The following is a 14,140-nucleotide window of genomic DNA, read 5'->3' as shown; positions in this document are numbered from 1 at the left end:
TTTTTTTTCAGTGGGTTTTGAGGGAGGGAGGGTAGTTTGAAAAATGTTCTCACTCTGCCATCTTTTACCAAAATTCTCTAGTGATCTTTTTAAAACATAAATCAGATCATCAGATCACAGTATTTATCAGCTTATGTCTTTCAGTGGCAGAAGATTAAAACACTTAGAATAAACTGAAAACTCTGTATCATGAGCTGTGCAGACAGACATATGTGATATGGCTCCTGCTTACCTCTTCAACCTCTTGTTGTTTCACTTTTCCCCTTGCTCTATTAGTTTTCTTTCAGTTTCTCAAAAAGGCTCTGTCTTTTGTTTGTTTTGTTTTACTCATACCTTCATTCATTTATTCCTATTTTCTGGAATTTTATTTTCTCCTTTTTTCTAACTCCTGTTTGTCTTTTAGGTCTAACTCAACACTTCCTCAGAGAAGCCTTCTCTGACATCACAATACATATAATTAGGTCCTCATTGTTAATCTCTCTCTCGATTGCCTGTTCTTTTCCTCCATATCACTAAGTAAAATTTGTAATTGTGTGTTAATATGTGTCTTTTAATCTAGACCATAAACTCCAGGAGGGCTTGATGCTTTGTAATGCATACTGAGTGAATGGATGAATGAGTGAATGAATTAAAAAGGAATATAAGATGCAGGACTTCCAAAATTAACGACCTGGGGTTACTATCTTTTAGAAGTGTTGGTCTATTGGATATATTTACCTTAGTATATATATTACCTTAGTAATAATAACATATAGCTAACATATATTGAGTGCTTGCTGTGCCCCATGCATACCTTTAAAAAAGTTAGTTACACTACAGTTTATTGGTTAACTACTATATACCAGGCACAATGATAGGTATTTTATATATAATAGCTTTAATTCTCACAATAACCCTAAAAAGTAGATATTTTGTCATCAACATTTTAAAGTTGAGAAAACTAAGTTAGAAAACATAGCTGACTTGTCCAGGGTCATCCAGCTAGTAAATAATTGAGGCATAATTTGAATCTAGATTGCATGATTGCAAATCCATTGCTTTTCTAATCAAATTGTATTTTCTCTTAATAACAAATAATCTGAAAGTTAAAGTGCTTTTTCTAGTACTTTATTTACAGAAAGTAATTTATTCTCCTCAAAAAAAGTTATGCCATAAAAAATCATGTTGCTTCTCTGGTTTCTAGAAAGTACCTATTGATATTCTGTTTTGAAAGATCTGGAAAAGCAAAATTGTGAAGATATGAAAATTGCTTTTCATTTAATGCTCATTAAATGATTCAAATATTTCATTCATAACATAAAATATGCCTTATTTTTTTCCTCAGTATCTAATATTAACTGTATCTTAGTTCAGGGTGCTATAACAAAATGCTATAAACTTGGAGAAACAACAGAAATTTATTTCTCACAGTTCAGAGGCTGTGAAGTCCAATATCAAGATGGCTATAGATTTGGTGTTTGGCAAGGGCTTGCTTTATGGTTCATAGATGGTGTCCTCTCAATATATCCTTACATGGTAAAAGGAACAAATGAACTCTCTTGGCCTTTTTTTTAATCCCTGACCTAATCATCTTCTAAAGTTTCCACCTCCTAGTACCATCACTTTGTGGTTAGGATTTCAACTTATGAATTTTTGAGGGACACAAACATTCAAGCCATAGAAAACTGCCTTTTAAAAGTGAATGGCATAGTGTTTTCTTTTGTCACAAAGTAGTGAGACAAGGCTCTAAACCAAACTAGACATTTTTAAAGAAAATTTTCTACTTTTTTCATTTTTAGTTATAATTTCTCCTACTTGCTCTTATTTTGGGGGACTTAAATTCAAATCAATAGCTATTAACTGCTGATTATAACAGCAGCACCAAAAATAATTAGAAAAGAATGTCAATTTTTCTTGATAATAAGTGAAAATCAATTTTTAATGGAAACTAGTGATACAAGAATAGCTGTTCAAATATTTGCAGAGCTTAGGAAGGAGAATGCCCTCACTTTGGGCTTGAATAGAAATAGTACTCTCAATATTAAGAAATTCAGGAAAAGTTTTATCAAGTTGGGAGGTAGGAGTAGAAAAAAATATAACTAAAGGGAAAAAATGAGAAGTTTGAAATACGTAATGAATATCAGAAAACTGCAATATGATGATAATCGCAATAAAGAGGAAAGTTTCAAGTAGAAGTTAATATTAAAAAGAATGAAAATGAAAAAAATGCTTCATAACTCTTATTTTTCAACACAACTTGTTTCCCCTTGTTTTTTAATTGGAATGACCCTTTTCCATCAATCCATTTTCCCTCTCCTCCTTTGAAACTCTATGTAAATTTTAGGTGTACCTGGCCATGCTATAGATAAAACTATATGAAGTTATGTTTTTATATGTTAACAAATGGTCACATATTGGCAATTACATATGGTTAAACCTGGAGTTATCCCTTTATTTTATGTGCCATTAACATAGATACATAGATATTTTACAATTAACAAAAAATGAGACACATTAGGTCATACTACTTGTTAGTAGTGAGGCTAGTATTTTAACCCTGATGTGTCTAATTTCAAAACTTGTACTATTTTTACTGCAATAATGAATAAATATTTGTTAAATGGAATATGTGTATGCCCTATAGACACCAAGAACAATGCCATATCAGCAGAGAGCTCAGTAACAATTGAATGAATGAACAGATAAATGAATGAACCATATCACAAATGAGAATTTATTCTTCCACAGTTGATTGTTAAAGTAAGTAAAAAAGATAACATAAAACATTATATGAAGAAGTAAAGAAGTAGTTTCCTATTTCTTACTTGATGTATTTAAAAAGTAACATTTTAAAATTTCATAACACTTTAACAATTGATCAGTTTTTGCTTTCATACTTTGTTTTATAAATCACTTAACTCTATTAGTGACCTCCTAGTGTGCTGCATTTAGTATAAATCAGATATTAATGGATATGTCTGATACGAGAAAGATCTCAGTATAACAGCTTAACACATTACACAGATCCTTGGTATAATGCTTTTAAAAAGAACATAAGATGGCTGGTGCTTTCATTTTTCAAGGCAAGTGTTCTTTTGAAATGTGTTTGAAAATCCTGCAGTTGTTGGTCTCCAAACCCTAAATTGAATTCCTCCGTCCATAGTAAAAGTAAATTTAGGTAAAATTTACCCACAAAACTACTAGTTATGGTCCCTGTAAAAACCAGATACAGTGGCTGTAACCATATGTCATAGACTTCCTGCTGCCATTTCTGGCTAGATTAAAGAGGACACTTGAGTTTCAACTCACCCCTGCTGATTAGGGTGAGGGGATTCATATTACTTTAAAATCATCAACAACTGGGAACTGGAGACTGAAAAGAGCTATCCTGGAAATCTTATTAAGACTTGTGAAAAAAGATGTGTTTACTATCATGCCTAATGTCTTGGCATTTATTTTCCAAGGGTCCACCTGGTCTAGCAGGTATCCCAGGTCCATCAGGAAAGAGAGGTCCACGGGTGAGTAAATGGGCTACATTTCCCACTGTCTGTTAGAATATGTAACTTTCCAGTATGTTTTTTCTAGTATTGTACAGTATGTACTTCCTTTGGAAACCTGCCTGGATCTTCAAACTTAGCCTTACCTTTGCCAATTCAAGAGAAGCTTAAGAACATGTGCATCCTTGTTTATTTGAATGTAAACATCCAGCCAAAGCAGAGTCTGTACACGTGTCCAAGAAAGATCATCAAATTTGCAAATTAGTGGCTGTTCTGGTGCTAATTGTAACATTATTCTTAGTTACGAAGTGGTCTCAATAGTCCAAGATGAGGTTCATTTGTTTTGGGAAATGAAGAGGAGTGGGCTGCCTTAAAATAGTGCATTCCTGGATTACATAGTGGAAAATGCTGGAGCTATTGACTAGAAAAAAATTGCTCTGAGGAAAAAAGCTGCCTTAAGGATCAGCAGTAGTTTCTCACATTACACAGGTCCAACAAAAGATTTATTGCTATGTTAGAATTAGTTTCTTTCAATCCTAAAAAAAAAATGTGGATTTTTTACTAAAGAAAATCTTTCTTCGATAAACTAGAAAAAGAATTGTGTGTTATAAAGACAAATGCAAATACCTTTTATAAAATCAACTTTCTTTTTATCTTGATTTTTATTTATCATATAAACAATATAAAGAAAAATCACTCTAAAATATTACTTTAAGTTGTTCATATTCACACCAAACTTGTGTCCATTTGAGGCCTAAGATGAATTCTCACTGGGCTCTAGCTGTTGTTTAGCATTTTAAAAAATTTCTTTGTAGTTGATGACCTATCACAGTCCTCCCATAGTCCCTTCTAAACTGTACCCATTCTCCTCTGGCCTGTGAACCATTCTCATCCTCCTACCTCTCTGTGAGGCGAGACCATGGATCCCTACTTTTCTGAGACCTGGGTCCCTCTTTGCACTAATTCTATTCCCTCTCCACTGCTAAGGCTGTTCTTCCAACAACATCACCTTGAGGTTCTGAATCTCCCTCTATTTTCATAATACAGCAGTTTCTTTCCCTAATATCCTATTTTAAAATTTCATTTATTTCTCCAATCCTTCTTCCCTTAAGGAAGGAACAGTATTCGTCTCAAAGCTAATTATTTCACTTACGTTCCTAATTTCATTCCCTTCAATCATCTAACTTAAAAGTTGCAACTTCACATTTTTTCTTTCCCCAAGTTTTATACCATTTGGCAACAACCAACAAGTTATCACACTTTTAAAAATCCCAAACTTGTATTGATATTAATCTTTCCTAAAGTTATTATCCTGGCTCACTGTTACACTACTGACTTTTGTGAAGTAATAGTTTATACCCATTGTCCTTACTTTTACACCAACAAATCATTCATTAATCCCCATACAATTTTTCCATCTACTTTATTAAAATGTACTTTTCAAAGGTTACCAATGACATATATCATGAAATCTAATCTTTTTTCTTTAGTTTTGATCTTGCTAGACATATCTTCAATATTTGCATTGCTGACACCCCTATTTTTCTGAAACATTCTGCTCTATTAATTCAGAATTGACGAGACAGACAAATAATTATTAACTATATGTTATGTGTTAAGGTGGAGGTATGGCTGAAGAGCACAGAGGTGGGGTACAAAACCCAAATAAGCACAGGGGGTCAGGGGCCCGGATACCTGCAGGGCTTTCTGGAGAGGATGATTCTCAGTTCCTCTACTTACTGGTTGTGTGAGCTTAAGTTTCCTGATTTGTAAATAAGAGTAAAAATAATAATCTTGCAGGACTTTTGTAAGGATTAGTAATGGGAAATAGAAAGCATTAACACAGCCACGGTACATAGCAGGTACTCAGTAAAAAGAATCAATTCTTGAATTCAGATTGTATAATTTATTGGTGGTGCAAAATCAAATTGATGAATATTGAGTGGCTAATGTGTGTTAAGTACTACACTAGTAATATTAAAAAAGTCTCTTTTCAAAGAATATATAACCCTGGAACTAAATAGAACATGTCATAGGCAGTTAAAATAGCAATAAAATATTTAATAACAGATGAGAATGGGGTAAGAAATGTCCCAAGGCAATATACAATTAATTGGCAAATGAATTTTACCTGAAGTAATTTCTATAGAAGTTAGTAGGAGAGAGAAATTACTTCATGCTGGTGTGGCTAGGATTTAAAAATGAGGTAGGATATCAGTTGAGATTTGAAGAATGATTTGAGTAGGCATAGTGGGTAAGAAGTAAGGCTTTAAGGCAGCGGTCCCCAACCTTTTTGGCACCAGAGATCAGTTTCATGAAAGATAATTTTTCCACAGACCAGGCTGAGGGGGGAGGGATGGTTTGGGGTTGATTCAAGTGCCTCACATTTATTGTGCACTTTATTTCTATTGTTATTATTACATTGTAATATATAATGAAATAATTATACAACTCACCATAATGCAGAATCAGAGGGAGCCCTGAGCTTGTTTTCCTGCAACTAGATAGTCCCATCTGGGGATGATGGGAGACAGTGACTGATTTGACAGAAGGTGGAGCTCAGACGGTGATGCGAGCGATGAGGAGCTGGTGTAAATACAGATGAAGCTTCTCTTACCAGCTGCTCACCTCCTGCTGTGCAGCTGGGTTCCTAACAGATCATGGACCAGTACCAGTCCACTGCCCAGCTCAGGGGTTGGGGAACCACAGCTTTAAGGCATATATAATGGCATATGCAAAAACTCAAGTGCAAAAAGGAATAATAACACATGTTGAGAGGAGAGTAATTAAATAACTGCATTTTGTTATTTGTAGGTTTCTTACTCTGCACGGCTTTTAGAAATAGCACTAAGCAGTATGCTGTGGCTGGAGATAGGGGTGGTGAAAAAGGGAGGTAAACAACTTGAGGTAGTGTTTTGAAACAAAAGATGGAGACTATAGTTCTGCTCTATAATTAATGTAGCTATCCTTTCCAAGACTGAAACATGTAAGATCTCAAAAAAGATAAACAACCTTGAAAAAAAAAGATAGTATCCTTTTAATGAAATTATATTACGTAATATTTATTTAAATGGTATAACAAACACTGTTATTTGTATTTGTATCTGTTCCAGGAATGATCTGACTTTTTTGCTATTTGCAGGGTATACCAGGGCCACATGGAAATCCTGGGTTACCTGGATTACCAGGTCCAAAGGTGAGTGATTACAAATGAGTAGCACATGATTTTCCTGACATTTGAAAAGAAGGTCCTTAACTTTTAAGGCTAGTCTTAGGACATCAGGGATCTCTGTTATCTCCAGAGCATGATTCTTGAAAAGGATTGTCTTATGCTGGCCAAGAGCTAGGTTCCTCTGAAAGCCTGCCACACTTCGATTTATTTACTTAGTGGTAAAGTCAGCTACAGGCCTGCTTTGGTATTCCAAATTTTTTATTGTCAAAGTATAATAGCTATATGTGGAAACCTCTGAAATATATAGATTATGATTTGAGTAAATTATCTTAAATTAGGGCCATTTTAATTTGCAAATAAAAACCAAGAAAATAAAATATCATTTATCTCCCTGCTTCACACTTCCCCAATATTTTAACTTGAAAAAAATCTGTGAGGATGTTTATAGGATCATCAAATTCTTATGAAAAAATATTAACCTAAAAGCCTATAGATATGAGTGTATATAGTTCTGTGATAGTAGTATGATACATAATAGCATGACAAATAATTAAGTAGTATGAACATAAAAAAAATTATGGAAGAATACATCCCAGGCTGGTTAACTTGAGAGAAAGTATGAGAATGGAGAGATCACCAAAAATTTCACATATATAAAAAGTATATATATATATATATTTTCCTTAGTTTGTTCAGGCTGCTATAACAAAATGTCATAAACTGGGTATTTTAGAAACAACAAAAGTTTATTTCTCATAGTTCTGGAGCCTAGGAAGTCCAAGATCAAAGCACCTGCAGATTTGGTATCTACTGAGGGCCTAGTTTGTGGTTCTTAGATAGCACCTTCTCACTGTGTCCTCACATGGTAGAAGAGACTAGGTACATCTCTGGGGTCTCTTCAATAAGGGAATTAATTTCAGTCATGAGGGTTCTGCCCTCATGACCTAATCACCTCCCAAAGTCCCCGCCTCCTAATACCATCAACTTGTTAAGGGGTTAAGATTGCAACATATGAATTTTGGGGGTAAACAAACATTCAGACCTACCATGTCTTTGGATTATTTAATTGTTGGCATGATTAAGGATAAATTTCATAATAATTTAGTAAGGGAAATTAAGTATTTAAGTCCATTCAGGCTGCTATAACAAAAATATCATAGACTAGGTGGCTTACAAGCAATAGAAATTGATTTCTCACAGTTCTGGAGGCTGGGAAGTCCAAGATCAAGGCATTAGCAGATTTGGTGTCTGGTGAGGGTCTGATCCCTGGTTCATAGTTGGTTGTCTTCTTCCTGTGTCTTCACATGGCAGAAGAGGTTAGAGAGCCTTCTGTGGTCTCTTTTATAAGGGTACTGATACCATTCATGAAGGCCTAACCATTATGACCTAATCACCTCCCAAAGACCCCACCTCCAAATCTGATCATATTGGGGATTAAGTTTCAACATATAAATTTTGAAGAACCAACATTCAGTCTATTGCATTAAGAAAGAAAGAAAAAGTGTACATATGAGTGATGAAAGAGGTTGGGGAACAGATTAGAGAAACATTAGAATCTTGGTTTTCAGTAACTTCATCAATCTTTTGGGTCTTACCTTTCTGCTTATTAATGATAACATTCAGAAGCAAACATGTAACCATATAGAATGGGGTTAAGAACAGAGGTTTTAGAGTCTGACAGATTTGGATTAAATCTTAGTACTCTCAATTTGAATGACTAGAAGCAAATTGCCTGCTTAGGCTCTTTAAGCTTCACTTTCCTCTTCTATAAAATGAAGAGAATCATAGAACTTCCACATAGCACTGTAGTGAAAGCTAAATAAATTATTGTAAGTAAAGCTCTTAACATGGTACTACCAAGTAATAGCATATAGCGAGGATAATTTAAATCTAAATTTCATGAAATTTCTTATTTCTGTCAATAATTTTTTGAGTTCAGAAAAAGTACCTCAGAGAGAAAGAAAGACTCTTTTAACCCAAGTCTGGATGTTTAATAGTGAAGAACATAGATGACTTCCAAAGAAATTAGGAGTTTGTTTTTGAATTCTTGATTCCCTAGTCCTTCAAGCTTTATTTGGGGATTTGTAATTAGTCTAGTGAAAAGTTAAAGTAGCTGTAAAGGCTCAGCTTACATTTCTGCACAGGACTGAAGTTATAGTGTGTTTATAGTCCTGTTGATAGCTTCATCTCCACAAGATTCAAGGATACAGAAAAGGAGAGGGGAATTTCCACATGGCTTATATTCTTCTCCCCCTTCTATTCAGCCAGTAGTGATCAGTTAGGTTCTCTTAATTTGACTCTCAACCTGCAGTGGCAAGAACAAGTATACTCCATTAAGAAATGTGATGTTTTGATACATGCATACATTATAAAGTAATCAAATCAGGGTAAATGGGGCATCTATCACCTCAGGCATTTAATTTGTCTTTGTATTAGGAACATTCCAGTTCTACTCTTTTAGTTATTTTAAAGCATACCCTAACTTATTATTATAGTCACTTTGTTGTGCTATCAAATATTGTTCATTTTAACTATTTAACTATATTTTTGTACCCATTAACCATTCCAATTTTCTCTCCCCCTCCCCACTACCCTTCCCATCCTCTGGTAACCATCATTCTACTCTGTCCCCATGAGATCAATTATTTTTAATATTTAGCTCCCACATATGAATTAGAACATGTGAGATTTGTCTTTCTGTGTTTGGCTTATTTTCACTTAACATAATGTTCTCCATTTCCATCCACATTGTTGCAAATGGCAGGATTTCATTATTTTTGTGGCTATATAATATTCCATTGTGTATATGTACCACAATTTCTTTATCCATTCATCCACTGATGGACACTTAGGTTGATTCCATATCTTGGCTATTGTGAATAGTGCTGCAATAAACATGGGAATTCAGGTATCTTTTCAATATACTGAATTCCTTTGGATATATACTCAGCAGTGGGATTGCTGGGTCATATGGTAATTCTATTTTTAGTTTTTTGAGGAATCTCCATACTGTAAGGTTGGTGGGGGGGCCGTATAGCCCTCCCCTACTACAAACTCCTCTGTCCTAAACAGTGAGTCAGCTCCACTTTTCTGTTTGAACAAACACCTGGCCTCACCAAGCCCAGCCACATCCTGTGACTGGCAACACACCCAGCCCCAACTCTGTCTACCTGACCCTGGAGACATCCTGTTACAGCCCCAGAGACATCCTGCTTACTGAAAACTTAATAATCCACTTGAACAAACACCTAAAAAACAAGCCCCCTCCATTTATGTCCCTCACCACATATAAAAACCCTTGCCTCAGTCCCAGATGACTGTGACTTCCTGAGCCTCTTTACTTTCTCCCGAGGCCAGGAACCTCACCCAAGTCCCTCTCTTGGGACTGGTTACCCTCACCCTAGAGCGCTCCAATAAAGCCCCTTTACTTAACCCTTTCAACTCTACTCGTCTTTCTTTCTCTAGTGCCAACCATCCAAAAAACCTTACACATACTATTTTCCGTAGTGGTTGCACTCATTCCCACTAACAGTGTAATGAGGATTCCCCTCTCTTCACATCCTCGCCAGCATTCATCATTGTCTGTCTTTTTAATAAAAGCCATTTTAACTGGGATGAGATGATATTTCATTGTAGTTTTGATTTGCATTTCTCTGATGACTAATGATGTTGAGAATTTTTTCACATACCTGTTGGCCATTTGTATGTCTTCTTTTGCAAATGTCTATTCAGATCATTTGCCCATTTTTTAATCAGATTATTGGATTTTTTCTTATCCAGTTGTTGGAGCTCCTTATATAAATTCTAGTTATTAATCCCTTGTCAGATGGGTAGTTTGCAAATCTTTTCTCCCATTCTGTGGGTTGTCTCTTCACTTTGTTGATTGTTTCCTTTGCTGTGCAGAAACTTTTCAGCTTGATGTGATCCTATTTGTCTAATTTTGCTTTGGTTGCCTGTGCTTTGTGGGTATTACTCAGGGAGTCCTTGCCCAGACCAATGTCCTGAAGCATTTCCCAGTGTTTTCTTTTAGTAGTTTCAGATCTTAGATTTAAGTCTTTAATCCATTTTGATTTGATTTTTGTGTAGCTCTGTAGTATAATTTGAAGTCAGGTAATGTGATTTCTCCTGTTTTATTCTTTTTGCTCAGGAAGGACACTCCTTTCTTAATAAGCACTGTTGCTGTTTCAGAATAGAAACAAACAAAAAATGTGGAAATAATGTGAAAAAAAATGAAGACAGAGATGGCGGAAAGTTTTTTACTTAATTGACTTCTTAAAATTTGTATATATATTTAGGAGAAAATATTTGAGAAAATGAAGAACTTTGTATTGAATGAAAACTATTCCTGTCCCAAGATTAAAAACTGTATTTTCACTATTGTTTAGTATTAATATGTATCTGTGGTAAAGTGATCTAGGAGAGATAACAACTTGAATCTCTAGATTCTTCTTTGATATTATTTTGTAGTATAGATTTAATTTTTCAACACAACAAACATTTTATGAACCCATTTATGGGGGACTAAAATAACCTACATTTACTTTGAAACAATTAGGCTTCTTGGGGACTTAATAGTATAAACCTGAACATTAGTCTTTAATTCATATTTAATTTAACAATTTGATAACTCTGTCCAAAATAGCCAAAACTGATTATGATTTAGCTGCACATATTTGTGGAGGGTAGTATATTTGTGACATGTGTTAAAAATTACCATTGTGTCCCAAATGTATCAAATAAAGCTTGTAATGTTTGATTTTATGAAACCAATTTCCCTAGGTATTTAACATGCATTTCTAGAGTAATCAGTAATAGAACATTCAAGCTTTATACTTTATAATCCTCTTGTATCTAATATCTGCCAATTATTTTATGTATGGCATCTCATTTAGTTTTATCCCAATCAAGAGTACTATGAGAGTAGGCTTTATTACCTTCTGCTTTGCACAGAAGAAAACACTCAGAGAAGTAAGCATGTAACCATGGTAACAGTTTGTAAGTGGTAGAGTTGGAGTAAAAAACTGGATATATTTTAGTCTTTTCCTTACACTAGGTGCCTCTCCCAACATAGTGAGGAAGTCTTTTAGCACCCTAAGAAGGAAGGGTAGGGGTGGGGTTACCTAACTTAAAGACTCTCTGAATTTATTTAGTAATAGTAACAAAATAGTTCTATTCCAGGGTAGCAGTTTATCTTGTGGATAATGATAATAATATATAAACTCTATCAAGAGTAAAACTGATCTCTAGTCCTTGACAACTATGTTGTTAAGTTGTTAAATAATGTAAGAATAAAGTACCACACACAAATTTATTGGACATAAAGCAATTTTTCTCAGCAAGTAATACTAATATGATTTAAAATAAAGGAAGAATATTCCTCTAATGGGCTCATTAACTGAAATCAGGAGACTGATGGTAGAAATAGTGTCCTAAAAAAAAAAAATCAGAGGGAGGTAAATTCCATTTCCTGTTTGCTAGAGAGAATGGATTTCTTCTTGTCATCAAATGCCATCTGGGCTCAGTGTATCATATTTATCTATTAAATGAACTGCAGTTTTATTTATTGGCAGGGTGATCGACATTTTTATTGATATTAATTAAACACATGTCTAATTATGCTGTAGATCTTTGAACATGAGAAATGAATGCATGCAGAATGTATATCTTTAACCGTCTATGTACTTAAAATTCCAGTCCAGGCAATCTGTTTGTGGTCAAGATAGATCCTATCCCCAAAATGCTTCTTAGAGGAAATTTAAACCTCTCCACAAACATTCATAGTTTATATTACTTTGGTTAAGGCCAATGGTCTTTCAAATTAAATCCAATTAAATGAAAACATCTAGCCTTAATTAACTGCAATAACAATGACTCATTAATAACATTTAATATTAATAATATTAAGTATTTAACACCGAACAGTAATATCTTAGTACTGTGTTCTATTACTAGTTTTGACCCTAAGCTCCCATGTCTCCATTATGTATTTCACTTAACAAAAAGTACTATTTTTCCTTGCATGTAAATTAAATAAATATATTAAGTATAGACGCTGACCCATTCTAAGAATTTTTTATTGGGTCAAATTGTCATAACAATTGGCAGTCCAACATTAGGAAAATGTAAAGAATGATAAAATGCTAAAGACTGAGCTGCTCCCATTCTTCTAGACAGCATGGGGATGTTCTTGGAAAGGCAGACAAAATATGATCTTTTTCTTTGATCCTGTTTGTGATTTTACAGTTAAAATGTTATTTAAGTATATTAAAAATGCTTATTTCTAGTTATCAAAGACTATTAGTGAAATGTCAAAAGGATTCAGGTGCTAACTTAAATAGCCAAAAATTGGTGTCATTTGAATATCATTAAGAATAACTGCAGTAGATTAAATCACATCAAATATCTCTAAATCCATGAGTTATAATGATGCAAAAAACAAACAGATAAACCTTCCCTGATCACCTTTAGATGACGCTAGGGAATTGCATCTGTGAGATTCTCAGATCCTCTGACACCAAATGGATATCTAACAATTCGATTCAATTCTAACACTAACTCCCTGGGGTTAGCATCAGACTCCACTGGTTTTAGAACCCCATCCCACAGTACTGCACACACTTCAGATGCCATCCCCAAAAATGGGGTGCCCAGGCCACCCACACTTCTGTCTGGACAGACTACAAACTCAAGGGTTCCCATGATCCACCCTCTCAGATTTGATATTTCACTGGAACAGTTCACAGAACTCAGGAAAACACTTCATTTACCTTTACCACTTTACTGCAAAGACCACAACTCAGGAACAGCCAAATGGAAGAGATGCATAAGGCAAAGTATTCGGAGTAGGGAATGCAGAGCTTCCATGCTCTCTCCTGCCACACTACCTTCCCAGTTATGTTTTTATAACATAACTTCTCTTCCCACCTGCCATCCTTGGCAGTGGGAGAAAGGAGAAGTAGGACTGAAAGTTCCCATGCTCTAATCACTTGTGTAACTTTCTGGGGACAGACCCCAATCCTGAAAGCTATTTGGGGGCTCCTCCCTGAGTCATCTTAATTAGCATAAACTTAGGTATGTTCAAAAGGGTCTTGTTATGACTAACAAAAGATACCCTTATCACTCAGGAAATTCCAAGGGGTTTGGGAACTCTGTGCCAGCAAGTGGGGACAAAAACCAAATATATATATTTTATTATACCACATTATTATTTCAAAGAATGGTTAAGTAAAAGAAAAATAAAAGGAAAGAATCAAGACTTTTTTTAAAAATTGCCTTGTCTTTCTTATAGAATTGAACCTCAGGATAACCAAATGATTGATAAAGGAAGTTTCTTTTTATAGAAAATGCTAGTAAATAAAGAATGCTAGAATTAAAAAATCACTATTTTTGCAATCCTGATGAAGAAAAGGGTGAAAAACAATTCCAAAGGCCTTGAGACAATCTTTGAAGAATAGCTGAATGAGGTAAGTAGTAGGTATATGATCAGAGGTAG

The 14,140-nt window shown here is 34.6% G+C and overlaps 1 protein-coding gene across 2 annotated transcripts in view; it reads left to right on the top strand.

Moving 5' to 3' along the window:
* The window catches only part of COL24A1 (collagen type XXIV alpha 1 chain), a 331,682-nt gene that overhangs the window by 29,473 nt on the left and 288,069 nt on the right, over nt 1-14,140 (top strand). For both annotated transcript variants that reach the window (XM_069478155.1, XM_069478156.1), the window contains exons 4-5: nt 3,444-3,497; nt 6,619-6,672. In XM_069478155.1, coding sequence (XP_069334256.1) covers nt 3,444-3,497; nt 6,619-6,672 — 108 coding nt within the window. The remainder of the gene's footprint in view (nt 1-3,443; nt 3,498-6,618; nt 6,673-14,140) is intronic.

This window comes from Eulemur rufifrons, chromosome 8 (genome assembly GCF_041146395.1).
Source record: "Eulemur rufifrons isolate Redbay chromosome 8, OSU_ERuf_1, whole genome shotgun sequence".
Classification (NCBI taxonomy): domain Eukaryota; kingdom Metazoa; phylum Chordata; class Mammalia; order Primates; family Lemuridae; genus Eulemur; species Eulemur rufifrons.
This window is presented reverse-complemented; position numbering and strand designations above follow the sequence as displayed.